Source organism: Vulpes lagopus, chromosome 2 (assembly GCF_018345385.1).
Source record: "Vulpes lagopus strain Blue_001 chromosome 2, ASM1834538v1, whole genome shotgun sequence".
Lineage (NCBI taxonomy): Eukaryota > Metazoa > Chordata > Mammalia > Carnivora > Canidae > Vulpes > Vulpes lagopus.
Window position 1 is genome coordinate 67,453,828 of NC_054825.1, and position 14,786 is coordinate 67,468,613.

The 14,786-nt window shown below is 33.2% G+C and overlaps 1 protein-coding gene across 5 annotated transcripts in view; it reads left to right on the forward strand.

Moving 5' to 3' along the window:
* Positions 1-14,786, forward strand: part of MYEF2 (myelin expression factor 2) — a 33,684-nt gene that overhangs the window by 14,683 nt on the left and 4,215 nt on the right. The window contains exons 10-17 of one of the 5 annotated variants that reach the window (XM_041744430.1): positions 4,312-4,413; positions 5,879-5,929; positions 6,227-6,295; positions 6,535-6,633; positions 6,929-6,991; positions 8,711-8,919; positions 8,999-9,050; positions 9,420-9,569. In XM_041744430.1, the coding sequence (XP_041600364.1) occupies positions 4,312-4,413; positions 5,879-5,929; positions 6,227-6,295; positions 6,535-6,633; positions 6,929-6,991; positions 8,711-8,919; positions 8,999-9,050; positions 9,420-9,529 (755 nt within the window). In that variant the 3' untranslated portion in view covers positions 9,530-9,569. The remainder of the gene's footprint in view (positions 1-4,311; positions 4,414-5,878; positions 5,930-6,226; positions 6,296-6,534; positions 6,634-6,928; positions 6,992-8,710; positions 8,920-8,998; positions 9,051-9,419; positions 9,570-14,786) is intronic. The other 4 variants (XM_041744428.1, XM_041744432.1, XM_041744429.1 and 1 more) reach the window with 4 other exon arrangements.

Below are 14,786 nucleotides of genomic sequence, written 5' to 3' on the forward strand. Positions count from 1 at the left end.
TAAGTCCATATACATGAAGGGAATAAGGAGTCCTTTTAATTTTACCACAAGTAACCTCCATTATAACATTTTTGTGTATTTTTTATTGCTTTCCTTATATATGTGTGTTTAACGTTAATAAGCAGTATCCCATGTTGAAATTCCAAGTGTTTTTATTGGGTGTATAATAGTCTGTTGTTTAGGTGCTCCAGAATTATTTCACTGTTAATGTTAGGTATATTTTTTAACTTTTTTTTCTTTAATTATCAACAGTTATTCATATCTTTGTATACAGATATTTGGTATGATTTTGGTTATTTCCTTCAAGTTGATATACAGGTTCTCAGGCATGTTATTGATCAATATTATCTAATTGTTTTCTAAATGATTAAAGAACAGTACCTAACAATTTTGTCTCAATGCTCCATCTGCAAAATGAGGATGAAAATAGCACCTGTATCATGGAGTTGGCATGAGTGTTGCATGAGTTAATATATATAAAGCACTTAGAACAGTTCTGATATAATATAGAAACACTTGAAAATACTAGTTCTTGTTCATACCATTTTATTGTACCGTCTCTGGTTTTTATTTAAAAAAAAATATTTTAAAATATTTTAAATATAGACAAATAAAATTACTCCTGTAGCTATCACAAGCCATAATTGTTTTAGATGAGTTTTCTTTAAAATAAAATTTTACAGATAAAGTTGAGACTCCCCCTCTCTCCTGACTACCAAATACCATACCAAAAGGAAGCAACCTATGAATATAGTGTTTATCATTTAGGTTTTAGTGATTTGGCTACGCATTGATACATCCATAAACACTATGTGAAATTGTTTTGTTGGATATAAAATTTGGGGTGAGTGACATCATATTGTATATATTATTCTACAATTTGTGTTTTTGGTTTAATATTTTCAAGTCTGCGACCATACCACCCTGAACGCGCCCGATCTCGTCTAATATTTTCAAGATGCATTTACATTTATGTATTTTTTAGGTTATTCCATATATTCTGTTTTTTAGGTTATTCTGTTTTCTTGGGGAGTTGGGGAGTACTTATTCTTTTTTTGTTAGAATAATCTCTTCTCTCAGTGTTCAACAAAAATTACTTAGAATGCTGTCTGGCCTTCTTGTATAATTTGGGGGAAGATTTGAACTAATGATTGTATTTCCTATCGCCTCTTGAGTCAATTTTGGTAATTGCAGTTTTTCTAAGATTTTTACCATTTTTGTTCATTTTCAGGTTTATTGGCATTAAATAGTCTCCTAAATTTCTACTACATCTTTGGTTTTTCCCTCTGATAAATTCAAAAGGTTTACAATTTCTCTTTTGGTCGGTTTTGCTTAGATTTTTCAGTTTTATTAGTGCTTTCAAACAAATAAATTTAATTTCTGTATCTTAATTTCTGCTCTTTGCTTTAGTACTTTCTTCTGTTTCTTTCGGTTTAGTCTCTTGTTTTGTCCAAATTCCTTAAGTTGAATGTTTACTTGACTAATTTTGCAGCCTCTCTTCTTTAGTAAAAGTAGGTATAACTATTAAGTTTAGCTGTTGTGCACAGGTTTTGCTATGGAGTCTTTTTATTGTGATTTATTTTTTGTTAAATTACTATTATGATTTCTTCTTAAGCTATGCATTTTTGAGTTTCTAAATGTATAGAGCTTTTTCTTACTAATTTTTTAATTTAACAGTGTAGCCAGAGGAGATATGATTGTGATTCTTGGAATTAATTTGGACTTTGCATTGTGGCCTAATATATGGTGCTGTTTAATATATATTCCAGGTGTGCTTGGTGAGTGCAGTGTTCTACATCTGTCCATTAAATCAAGTTTGTTAATCATTTGTAATTTTTTATATCTCTACTAATAATCATGTCTGCTTGTGCTGTCAGTAAGTGAGAGATGTACATGGTATAATTTCCCACTAGAATGTGGATTTGTCTTATTTTTTGTTTTTACTTTAAATATTTTGAAACTAACTTAGTAGGTACATCCAAGTGTAAAACTGATATATTTTCCTAATGAATCAAAATTTTGTCATTATAATTTTATCTTTATTAACTAGGTCTTTTGTCTATTATTAATATAGATAGAACAGCTTTGTTTTGTTTATTCACGTTTATTGATTTATTTAGATTAATTCCATTTTCTTATTTTGTGTTCTGTTTTTCTGCTTCTTACAAATATTTTTCTCCTATCTTGCTTTCTCATTTAGTGGTTATCCTGTATTTTTAGTATAGCTATATAATATCTGAAGTTAATGTAATTATTCTTTTACTCAGTAATAGAGTGACCTATTTTAGTTCTGATCACTTTCCTACTGAATTATATGCTGTTATTGCTCATTGTCTTAGTTTTGTATTGTTTTCTTTTCAGTCCCACAAAGTAAGCATTACCACTTTTTTAAAAAATCTTACCTTTCTTTGCTTTCACAGACTCTGGCACTAGTGTTCCCTGCCACCCCCCCCCCCCCCCCCCGAAGGTTATATTTTAAAAGCTCTTTCAATGAGGATCTGTTGTTGGTAAATTGTCTCAACTTTGGATAGTCTATAAATGTCTTCAAAGATAATTTTACTGGTTTGTAGTTTAAGATAATTATTTTGTATCAACACTTTGAAAATATCCCAGTCTTCTGGCTTCCATTTATTGCTTTATTAAGTCACTATCAGTTGAAATGTCCTTTCTTTATAGGTAGTCTTTATTCTTCTTATGGTTGATTTTTAAGACATTTATCTTTGGTATGCAGTTTTCTACAGTGTGGGTACGAATTTTTATTGGTCTTTCACGATATTGGAATGCAGTTTTTTTTTTTTAAAGTAAATTCTGGAAAATTCTCAGCTTGTGTGTCTTTGCAGATTGCCCTTTTTCTCTTTATAGGGCAGTCTTTTCCTTCCTCAATCAAATTTACCTTATCACTTAAGATGTCCTCTTTCAAGATCCTATCTGGCTTTCTGCAAGGGCTTCTGGTTTACTTTTTGACTATTAAGTACACTTCTATTTATTTAGATTAAAAAATATCCTGTTATATTCAGACTTCTTCTATATCTGTTTTTTGATATTTATGTTTTTTATATATTCTTCTCTATTGACATATAGTATGAATTCATAGACTTTGACGGAATCCGTTTGTTGTCTAGTTAATCATTAATGTCCTTATTTTTCCCTTCTTCTCTTGCTCAAATTATTGTAACTTGTCAAGTGGGGGATTTCTCATTTCCTATGCTGCTGATTCTCTTTTGGTAAAAGCATGATTTCCCAGATTTGGGAAGATTTTTTTTTTTTTTTTTTTTGGTCCCAGAAACATGAGATTGGCCTAGTTTCAAGGAGTCCTTGTTCCTTTTAGTGAAGAATGATATAAGAGATGAAAATGTGAGTTTTAGGTGTAGACCTAGGCATTGCTGATAGTCAAATATGCTGTTGCTTTCAGTTAGACCAATTTTAGGAACTGAGCAAAAAAAAGATATTTCTTTTACCAGATCACAATCTTTCCAATTTAACACAATGTGCTTCCGTACTTTATCTTTTAAAATATGTATATGGTTTTCTCAGCCCCTGTCACCCAATTGCTACAGTGACTAGCAAGAACTTTAAAGCCAGACTCAGATTTAGTAGAATAAAATAATTCCCACTCAAATGTCAAGTCTTTAAGGTCATCAGATTAACTTCTTAAAGTCTATTTTCAACAGATTTAATTAGTTTATTTTAAGAGAGGTAGTAAAAGGAATACTGGATTTAGAGATAGAAAACTTAAATTCTAGTCCTAGCTTAATCACATAGCTAAGTGGTGTCATACAAGTAACTAAAGGTCTCAGAGATTTCCTCCTGTATGGAAAAGAGATGTGAAAACACTTTAAGATGCCATATAAAATGTAAGTAAATATCTCATGGACAAAACCAGGTAATGTAACATTTGTTTTATCCAATATTATGTTTTCATTGTTGTTGATCTTTTAGTTTGATTTAAAGTATCTTAAAAGTAATTCTTCTACTTTAAGTGGTTCTACAAATTTGAGCAGGGTTCTCATTTTCAGATACGTATACCATTTATAAGGTATATAATATTATTTAAAATCCTGTTGGTATTTTTTTGGTCCTTCTCAATATGCCTTGAAACTAGGATATAAGTAAGATAAGCCTGCTTCATTAATAAATGGTATTATAGTGAAGCTTCAGTGTGCTGTGTTTTGATGAAAGCAAGAGCCAGGACTCTTATTTGCAAATTTGCATAATTTTGGAAATAATCCTACAGGCATCCAGCTTTACAAAATTTATTTTGCCAGTTAGTTAATTATATATGAGTTAGTAATAGTCTTACTTATGTTTTAGGTGGTCTTGGAGGCATTGGAATGGGACTTGGTCCAGGTGGACAGCCTATTAGTGCCAGCCAGTTGAACATAGGTGGTGTTATGGGAAATTTAGGTCCAAGTGGTGAGTATTCTCACTTATTTCTTTTTTAGTGGTACATTTGCCAGATGACAACGCTTACATTTACTAGTTTGTAATAATATTCAAAAGACTATTTTACAGTTAAGCATTTTGGATGTCATTCAATCTGAATAAAGAATGAAACCTTGAGAGCAGAGAACATGAAAGAGGGTGAGCAAAGGTCAGGCAGGTTCCTCTGAGGCCAGTTGTATTGTAGCTAGCTTTTTAGCACTTGGGATTTTAAAGCGTCTTTAAGGCAGAGGGAGAATGTTTAAACATAGTGTCTTGTGTGTCATGGATATACGGTATTTGTGGAATGACTGAAATGCTACCCTGTCAGAAGCAGGTTAAATTTTTATATGTAGATGGGAAAGTAGCTTTTCAAAGAGCTGTTTGGCTCTTTACTTGGACTAATATACAGTTTATCTTTGAAGATCAGTTTTTAAACATTGTGGTTTCAGAACCCTTTTACTCTCTTAAAATTTGTTGAGGATCCCAAAGTGCTTTTGTTTATGTGGTTATGTTTGTCAGTATTTGCCGTATTAGAAATTAAACCCTAGAAATTTAAAAATACTTGCATATTTATTTAAGATAACAATAATAGTATCATGTTAATATAAATACAATTTTTAAGAAAATGAGTTGTATTTTATAATACAAAGAAATTAGTGAAAAGAGTGGCATTGTTTTTGCCTTTTTGTACATCTCTTTAATGTTTGGTTTAATGTAAGACAGCCAGACTGTTATATCTGTTTCTGCATTTAGTTTGTTACAATATAGTTCCTGGAAAATCATACCTTATATTCATGACAAAATGAAAGTAAAACAGTCAAATAATATCTTAATGTTACGTGATGAATGAAATAGTTTTGACTTATTGGACCCCAGACCCTACTTAGAGAGCTGCATCTTAATTGATGGACTAATCAATGCTATCAGATTCCTGTTTTTGCTGAGATGCTATAGCTAAACTTTTAAATTATAAGGATAGTTTAGGTAATCATTTTGACCCAAACAGAAACTTTGTTCCTTACTCTTAAGCCCTCCGACTTCCTAAACACATGCTATTTTATTTTTAGTTTTTTACTACCCCTTTAGCTGGCATGTAAGGAGTCCTTACTTTCTGATTTGATCTCTAAATCTGCTGTGGTGATATTTGTGTGTATGTGTGTTAAAAAAAAGTGAACAATGACCTAGTATTAAATATTCTGTACTTGAATGTGAGTGTGACCAGTGAATTTTGTTTTCTCATTCAATAAATATTCATAGAGGCCTTTTTGAAGACTAATTATTAAATAGCTGATGTGGCATAGCACTTTAAAGCGTGCCACCTGTCCCCATCCCCCACTGCTTCTCTAGCATTCCATCATGACTAGACCAGTGGTACCTTTTGCTGTATTGCGTTATGTCATTCTTTAGTCATAAAAATAAGATTGACTGAACGTACATACTGTGTATTTTATTTGAGGTATGGGAATGGATGGTCCAGGTTTTGGAGGAATGAATAGAATTGGAGGAGGTATGTATAAGCGTTTGTTTTTTGTATGCACCCATCACCATTTTTAGTAAATTAGAAGCTGTGTTGAGAAATCCAAGGAAAAAAGTCATGGTTTATTGTTGGCTCACACCTAAGGACCACTGGCAGGTACTGAGCCTGGTACATACTTAGGGGATATGGAAATTGACGTGTTGAGAAGCCCCTGGACAAAAAAGTAGGGTGGATGAAGAGCTTACTGGTGAGACTTAATCTTTACCTAATGTAGCTTTCAGCTGTATAACTGACAGGTAAATCTCAAAATTAATCTTTATTCCATAGGAATTGGGTTTGGTGGTCTGGAAGCAATGAATAGCATGGGAGGATTTGGAGGAGTTGGCCGAATGGGAGGTAGGTGAATGTAGGAATGTGTACTGTAGATGTCTTCAAAGGGCATATGGGCATAGGTAATAGGAACAGGCATGATGGGACTGGGGATAGTATATGGCATATGAGGTAAGTTGGTGAATCAGACTTTTGTTTTTGTGACTTTTGCTGTCTCTTCAGTTTAGTTTCAAAATATTCCTAAACGGAATACCATGTAACTGATGTACTTGAAAAAGAGTTAATTTGTTGCATAATCTTTTCAGAGCTGTACCGTGGTGCGATGACTAGTAGCATGGAGAGAGATTTTGGACGTGGTGATATTGGAATAAATCGAGGCTTTGGAGATTCCTTTGGTAGACTTGGTAGGGCTGGCTGCATATTTTTCCTTTTCTTTCTACAGGTCATATTTTTCAAAGTCTGTTTCCTTTTTTTGTGAACAATTGGAAATTTATAATGTTTCACATAATTTATAACTTGATGAAAAAACACTTTAGGAATTTTAATGTACTCTCTTTTTCCAGTATATTATGTATTTGACCCCTATTTCTAGACGACTTATATTTTTTGGTTACTGTACATCTGAGAGCATAGTACCGTGGAATTTTAAAATATGATTATTCAAATTAATTAGTATATTATCTTTCCATCCTTGTTTAGGCAGTGCAATGATTGCAGGAAGAATAGGAGCTTCTAACATGGGTCCAGTAGGATCTGGAATAAGTAGGTTTAAATTTTACTAGAATTTATTCAGTAATATTTGAGTGCTTGCAAAAGACTTTGCAAGAGTAGTGATTGTAGTATAGTAATACTTTGTTTTTATGTGTTAATGTCTTGTCATAATTTAGAGAAATTTTGATAGTTGAGCTTTTCTGTTTGATCACTGTTTGAAATTTCTAAACCAACTTGGAATTTTACTTCTTTGACATTTATAAACTAACGCCAGAGTATGTGTTAACTGTCAGGTAATCCAAGAAGCTCCATTCCAACTAAGGAATCTGGGGATTTCTCTGATCATGTCAGGAGCAACTTTTGCTTTAGCACCAACTTTGTTTCCTTGCCTGTTGTCTACAATTGCTGTTGGTGACTAGCATATTTCATCCGTAAACAACTTGTGTCTTTTGGTAGATGAACGTGAATCACCCCAGTTATAACCACCTGTAGAGACCTCCTGAGGTTGAGGGCTGAGGTTGAAAGAGATGCTTATTTCTTTTTCTCTTAAGAACCTTTCCTGTGACAGAATCAAGAGTAGTTGCAACATTGGGGAATGCCCATTTCTTCCATGTGTTTCCGCTACCACATTTGAGGCCTTATATTAATTCTTAAAGACATGGCTCAGTTTTTGATCTCTGTTGCTTATTAAGCCATGTGTCTTTGAGCTCTCCATACTCTACTGACTTCCTTTAATTGATTGAAGTCTCACAAATAGGAAATAGAACCTACTTGGACTTTTCTAAAATCCTGTCAGCTAAAGATATTTATTTGCATTGTACCTTGCTTCTCATTCCCTTTAATCATTTTCTCAGCCGTGAGGTAATTTCCCCATTAATCTTAACTTCCCTACTTTCTCTTTTCACCTCAGTGTTTATACTTCTGTTTCCCTAACTTTTTATTTGTTGTTCATAGAAAGTCGATTTAAAGGTGATGTTAATTTTTATAATTTCTGTGTGTGGGGATATTAGTACAAGAAAAAAGGATAAGTTTTGAGAATGGATTGGAATTAATTAAAGGGGACTTAGAGCATAAGAATGAATCGGGTATGAGCTGTGAATTAAATTTCAAGCTCTGGCCAAAGGGGTGTGATTCCTTTTTTTTTTTTTTTTTTTTTTGCTATCTCCTTAAGTTCTATATAATATTGAGATTAAAACTTAGGTTTTTCTGTGGTCATTGAGAAGCTAAATTACATGTGAAATGGAAGATACTGAGGTAAAAAGAATATTATGTAAGAGAGTATGATGAGACTAACAGTTAATGTGTTGGAGTTATAATAATTTGAATTCACTTCATATATCTTTGTTCTAGCATTTATTAAACCTGGTTTTATTAGATAAAAATGATAGAAACTAGTGTAACATTAATGGATCAAATAATTGGTAGGGAATTTATATCCTATGTATTTTATGATCAGAATTTAATTTATAGAAGTATATATGATGTATTCATGTAGTGGCTAGAATGAACAGATTTGGTTAGTGATTAACAGTTAACTAAATGTATATCAAATTCTGCTTCTTGGAAGATTGTTCTATTGTGTATATGAAAATAATTTTATGTTTATTATCTACTTATAGAAACGAATTAATTTTTCTCTTCTTTCTCAAAAATGATTCCTCCTCTTCCTCCTCTTCTTTCTCCTTATTCTTCTGTTTTTTTGTTTTGTTTTGTTTTGTTTTTAAAAACACCCAAATTCCCAAATCCTCCCCTTCCCTTCCTGAACTCTAGGTGGTGGCATGGGTGGCATGAACAGTGTGACTGGAGGAATGGGGATGGGACTGGACCGGATGAGCTCCAGCTTTGATAGAATGGGACCAGGTATAGGAGCTATACTGGAAAGGAGCATCGATATGGATCGAGGATTCCTATCTGGTCCAATGGGAAGCGGAATAAGAGACAGAATAGGCTCCAAAGGCAACCAGATATTTGTCAGAAATGTAAGCAACTAAATGTAAAGGATGCTTAAAATTATTTTTTTCTTTGTATATCTGTTACTAATACATTTTTTCATTCTAGCTGCCTTTTGACTTGACTTGGCAGAAACTAAAAGAGAAATTCAGTCAGTGTGGTAAGTATGCTAATGACTGCAGACATGTTAATATTGATTATGGAGGAAAAATTGATTTTAGACTTTTTAAACACTGTTTAAAAACAGACCTTACCTGTCCAGATGTTTTTTCCTGGGTAGTATGACAGGTCTAATTCCACTTCAAATCAATTATTCTGCTAACCTCTGACATTAGTGCAAATTTACTACTAAATAACAAGATTCAGAATAGAGCCTGCCTGCCATTGTCTTCTGTGGATAAAGAAAACGCTTGTTTTATTACCTTATTTTTAAAAGTTAATATATCATCATTGCTTGTATTTAAAAATATTTTTTTTCTGTGGGGAAATAATAATGAAGGGTATATTTATTTCCTTGTTTGTAATGTAGTGCAGTGCATTGTCAACATGATCCCAAAATGCTGGCATCCAAATGATGTGGAGTTAATAGATGAGACCCATTCTGCACACTTTGTTGCCTATACGACACAGGAAACTTAGCTGATAGCGTAGAGTCCACTGGCTGGAATTCCTTAGACAGGTACATTCTGGTGGCCCTTCTAGCCCTTTTATAAACTATTCTTGGCTGTGGTGATACTGTCTATACAACCTTACTGTGTTCATTAGGCCTGTAGAAGATTAGGTGGTTTTATTACTTTAAAAGAGGGCCTTTTTCTTAATGATGAGAGAATTAGTGTGATCAAAGTGATCATGTGGCTGTCATCTGCTGTGTTCTCAGAGTACTTTATACCCAACTTTGTGGTAATAATCTGCTCACATCTTTTCTTCCCTGCTAGATGGAGGCTCTTAATGCAAGAACTGTCATCTTTTTATTCTAACATTTTTCATTGCCTTGGTACATATAGTAAGACTTTATTAGATGTTTAGAGTGAGTTAAGCATGCTGAGTAGATCTTCATTCGTTTATTCAGTTATTTATTGAATAAATTTACAAATTTTTTGTGAGTCTGTCTAGGATGTTCCTTTGACTCCTTTTGTTGATAGTTTTTTTTTTTTGTATTTCATTTGCATTTTATTTAAAGAAGAGAAACAACATTTTTTTATTGTAAAAAAGTTGTTGAAAATGGGTTAACTGTTAAATAGGTACCACTAAGAGAAAGCAGGATTGTAACATTGTTTTGCAGTGTTGGTGAAATTTGTATGAGTAGGAATATCTATCAGAATGGGTAAGCAGCATCTGGCTACGAATCACATAGACTGGAGAGGAATGAACATATTAGGGCCTTTGTAAAATAGGTCAAATGAGGAGCAGTGGCAGCAGGTATAGATGATCTCTGTTATAGTTTCAGTAGAAAAAAAAATCTCCAAATGAGATATGTGAGATTATTTTGATCAGTAGAACTGAGACAAGAATAAAATGGGGAAACAATGACATTAATGAAAATGTGACCAATATTGAGTTGACTTTATCATTTGTAGGCATATCTCTTTTTTGAGGTCAGACATGAACAAGGCTTGCAGCAAACTTCAAGTCTTTTGGTGGGCTTATTAGTGGAGTGGCATTGTTTTGATAGAAGGACATCAGAAATTCAAAAACATTTTCTGAAAGAAAAAAGATAGTATCCAAATACACATTTAAAAAATGTGTACAGCGTTTTAGCTGATAAAATGGTTCTTATTCTTTGTTATTTTAGCGTTCTTCCTATGTCCTTTATTTGATCAGTTAATAATAGTATGAGAGTAATGATTTTTGTTTTTCTTCTCAGTTCTGTTGTAAAAGCTTCTGACTTTTAGGTTTATATTAAAGTAATACCGTATTTAAATAATTCCCTACAATCTTCCTGTTTTTAACCTTGAACTACAATGATGGGAAGGAAAATAAGTTACGGTAATATAGAATTAAGTGTCTAGCTATTGACATCTATGGAAATTATCTGGCTTGTATGAACTAAATGATCCATCTTTCTGCCACATCTCTTTATTTTTAAATCTTAGAAAGTTTATTCTTTGTTAGTATGTGAAGCTGCTGCAAGTCAGTAATGACCTCTTTCACAGTAAAAGGCAGGTTTTTGTTGATTTTTTTTTCCCCCCTTGAGCCCAAAGTGAGTAAGTATATACTTTAGTTGCTGCTTGGTAAGAGTCTAGTGGTTCTCCAGACTTCTTCCCTGGACAATATCTGCCTATAAATGGCTGATTAACAATCCCCTGGTTGTTAAGTATCTGTATAGATCTTCCTCGACTTAGGATGGTGTTACACTTAACCTACTGAGCATCATAACCTCACCTAGCCCACCCTAAGCATGCTCAGAATACTTAACATTAGCCTACAATTGGGCAAAATCCTCTAACACAAGCTTATTTTATAATAAGGTGTTGAATATCCCACGTAATTGATTAAATATCGAAAGTGAAACATTGAATGGTTGTGTGGGTACAGAATGGTTATAAGGACGTGGATTGTTTATCCTTGTGATTGCCTGGCTTACTGGGAGTTGCTGTTCAGTGCCTTCTGCCAGTATCAGGAATATCATACCAGACGCATATCACTAGCTTGGGCAAAGATCAGAATTCAAAGTACAGTTTCTACTGTGTATTGCTTTTGTACCAACAATGTCAAAAAATTGTAAGTCAAACCATCATAAGTTGGGACCATCTGCAGTGGTTAACTGCCCTTGAAAGGGCAAATACTGAAGCTAAAAAAATGTATTGTAGGTTATACTACATTCAGTACATTTCCTCAGCCCTAGGGGAAAATGTGTTCATATATCCCCAAATGTATAACAAGATGAGAAATAAGTGACTGTGGTAAACATAGATCTCTTTTTATCCTACCCTATGTAATTCATCAGTGACATGCATTTTTAAGAAATCTAAGTATAAATAAGTATACTTATGGGTATAAGTATAACTGACCCATTCAGAGTCAGACCCCACATTAGTTTAAGTTGTGCTAATGGGGTTAAATAGACATAGTCTTTCAAACTTGCTCCCATATTTACTGTCCACTTTAACTGTATTCTGACCTTCCGGTTCAGTGTGATGCAGGACCATAACATATTAGAACTATAGTGTAAAAAAAGCTTATTTAATTATTCCTCCTATAAACTATGGAAACAAATACAACTTTGTTTCACATATTTCCGTTACGGAGTTTTCTAGACCAGTGTACTTGAACCAGATAGAAACTAGAGACTTGTAGTAGATTTTATTTACCAAAGCACATGGTGCTTTAAGCATAACTAGTGGACTTTTTTTTTTTTTTTTTAAGATTTTATTTTTTTATTCATGAGAGACACATAGAAGCAGAGACATAGGCAGAAGGACAAGCAGGCTCCTTGCGGGGAGCCCAGCATGGCACTCCATCCCAGGATCCCAGGATCATGACCTGAGCCAAAGGCAGATGCTCAACCATTGAGCCACCCAGGTGCTCCATGACTGGTGGACTTTAACTATGGAATAATTTAATAGTAAAGATAATGCAGTAACAGTAAAAATAATATACAAAGAGTATTCATTGATAGAATTACTTTTTTTGTTGGTAGAGAAACACTGAAGCATTGTTTTTTTGTCCTTTATATCATAATTATGGCTACTTGTAGAATATCTGATTTTGCTTTTATTTCTTGTGGTTATGTTACAACTTCATTTGGTAGTACATTTTACTGAACTATTTATTTATTTGTGCTTTAATTTGGCGTATTTTTAGATGTGCTTTTATATCAGCATTTCCCAGAACATATCACAGGCTGGATTGAATAAAGTGAAAAGTTTTCTTTCGGCAGGATAGGTTATTTGTATAAATAGTACGGCAGTGTTAACTATAATAGCAAGATGTTTGATTATTCTGTGGTACTGATTTCTCATTGCATACTATTTTGTCCTGTACTGCTGTTAAAATAGCAGTTCTGTTTTTGTTTTTGTTGGAATCATACAAAATTGGTAGATATTTAAGTCACTCAAGAAAGTCCTCAAGAGCATGTGAAAATAGCCAGAGGTCTGATTTTAATTGTTTGAAACTACATTTTTTTTCTCCTGAATTATTTATCTTTAGAAAAGCAAATTATCTCAATTAGTGTTTTTATGGTATTAAGAAGAAACTTAGAAAACCTATAGCTCTTGCTGGTTCTGTTCTGCCAAGTAGGGGTTTTTGGACAGTCTAACCATGAAACATGGATATCTATAGGCCACTTTCAATAGCCTTAGTGTCCAAACGATAAGCATGTTGAAGCATCTTGGTCAAGAGACCTTGTCAGATTGAAAAGCCATGAGATCATTATGAGTTCAGGAATTTGAGGGTCTGGATGTTGGTTTCTAAACTGAGAGAGACAATTTAAGAGGAAAAAAAGAGGCTTGTCTTGAAAGATTGAGATAGATTTTGCACGAGATAATTACATATTTTCCTTTGAAGTTTTGAAGATTTCTTGCTTGAATGAACCTTACTATTATTGCTAATAAACCGATGATGGGATGCTTATGTTAAGTAAAGCCCTAAGTTTTTATAAAAGGTAAAAGTAAAAGTAGAATAAGGAAGAAACTCTAATCTTAAAAGCCCTTGAAAATTTTCCACAGTATCCTTCAGAATCATTGTGCAGTGCTGCCATTTATGAAGGTATGCGTCTTTAATTAAGCTTGTTTTTTTCAGGTCCCAGCATTCAAGATATTAGGACTCTGGAAATTGCTCTGTGTCTGTCTTTATAGCTTTTTAAAGTTTCATTTTACGTTGTTTATTAGAAAATGCGAAAATTTCATTTTATGTTGTTCATTAGAAAATGTGATTTCTGTGTTTTTTTTGTTTTGTTTTAACCAATTGTAGGTTATATATTTGAATCTACTTTAATTATGATAATAAAATTTTTTTTCTGGGAACTAGTCTGTTTTATGACTTTTAGAAACAGTTAAAGGCTGCCTGGGTATAAAATCATGGGTTTGGCTCACTATGATATTTATTAACTTAGACCATGTAATTAGTATTGAGTGGGTAAGTAGTTGACTACCAGTTGGTTTAAAAAAATGCAGTAATGGTAGGATGCGAAATGGATGAAAAGACAAAAATAGAAGAGTAGTCCCAAGTTGTAAATAAGAAAGCATTCAGTTCAAGAGTTAAACAGAAAACAAATTTTTCTACTTATGCATTGAGATTAAAACTGATCCTATCACCTGGAAAAGAGATTATGGGATTTTTTGATAAACTCTTTGCTTTTATTGTCCCCCTCTTCCCCCTTCTTTTTTAGTCCCTTTATAGAACTAAATGTGCTTGCCTTTTAAGTTTGTTGCCAGACTAAAATTAGCCCAGAGTGATTTGGCAACTATATAATATTCAAGGGAAAGGAAATATTATGGTAGGTAGGCACACAGCTCATCTAAATCTGTGTGGATCTGGTGAGAATACATCCCAGTTCGCCTGGGGATAGTTTCCCTTTGCAGCTGTTATTTATGTATAATTACTAATAACTTTCCATTTAGCTCTCTAAAGTTTCTAGTTTGGATGGTGGGTTTTTATGGATGTTTTATAACTTGATAAGTGATAACTAATTTACTCAAAAACCAGTCTCTAGAGTCAGCAATGATATTAACTGTATATGGAATAATTGTCTGATTTTCTTCTTCCTCCTTGAAGCTTCTCTGAGGTTCTTTCATCTGAGTGTTCTTATCATCACTGTTTTTACTTTTATTGTTTTAAATCTATGATATCTCTTCCATGCCAATTTCCATAACCCATTTGGCGCTACTCTTACACTGGAGTTCAAATTGTGATATTGAATAAATAAATGAGTTTGGCACTGATAAGCAGAGTTAGT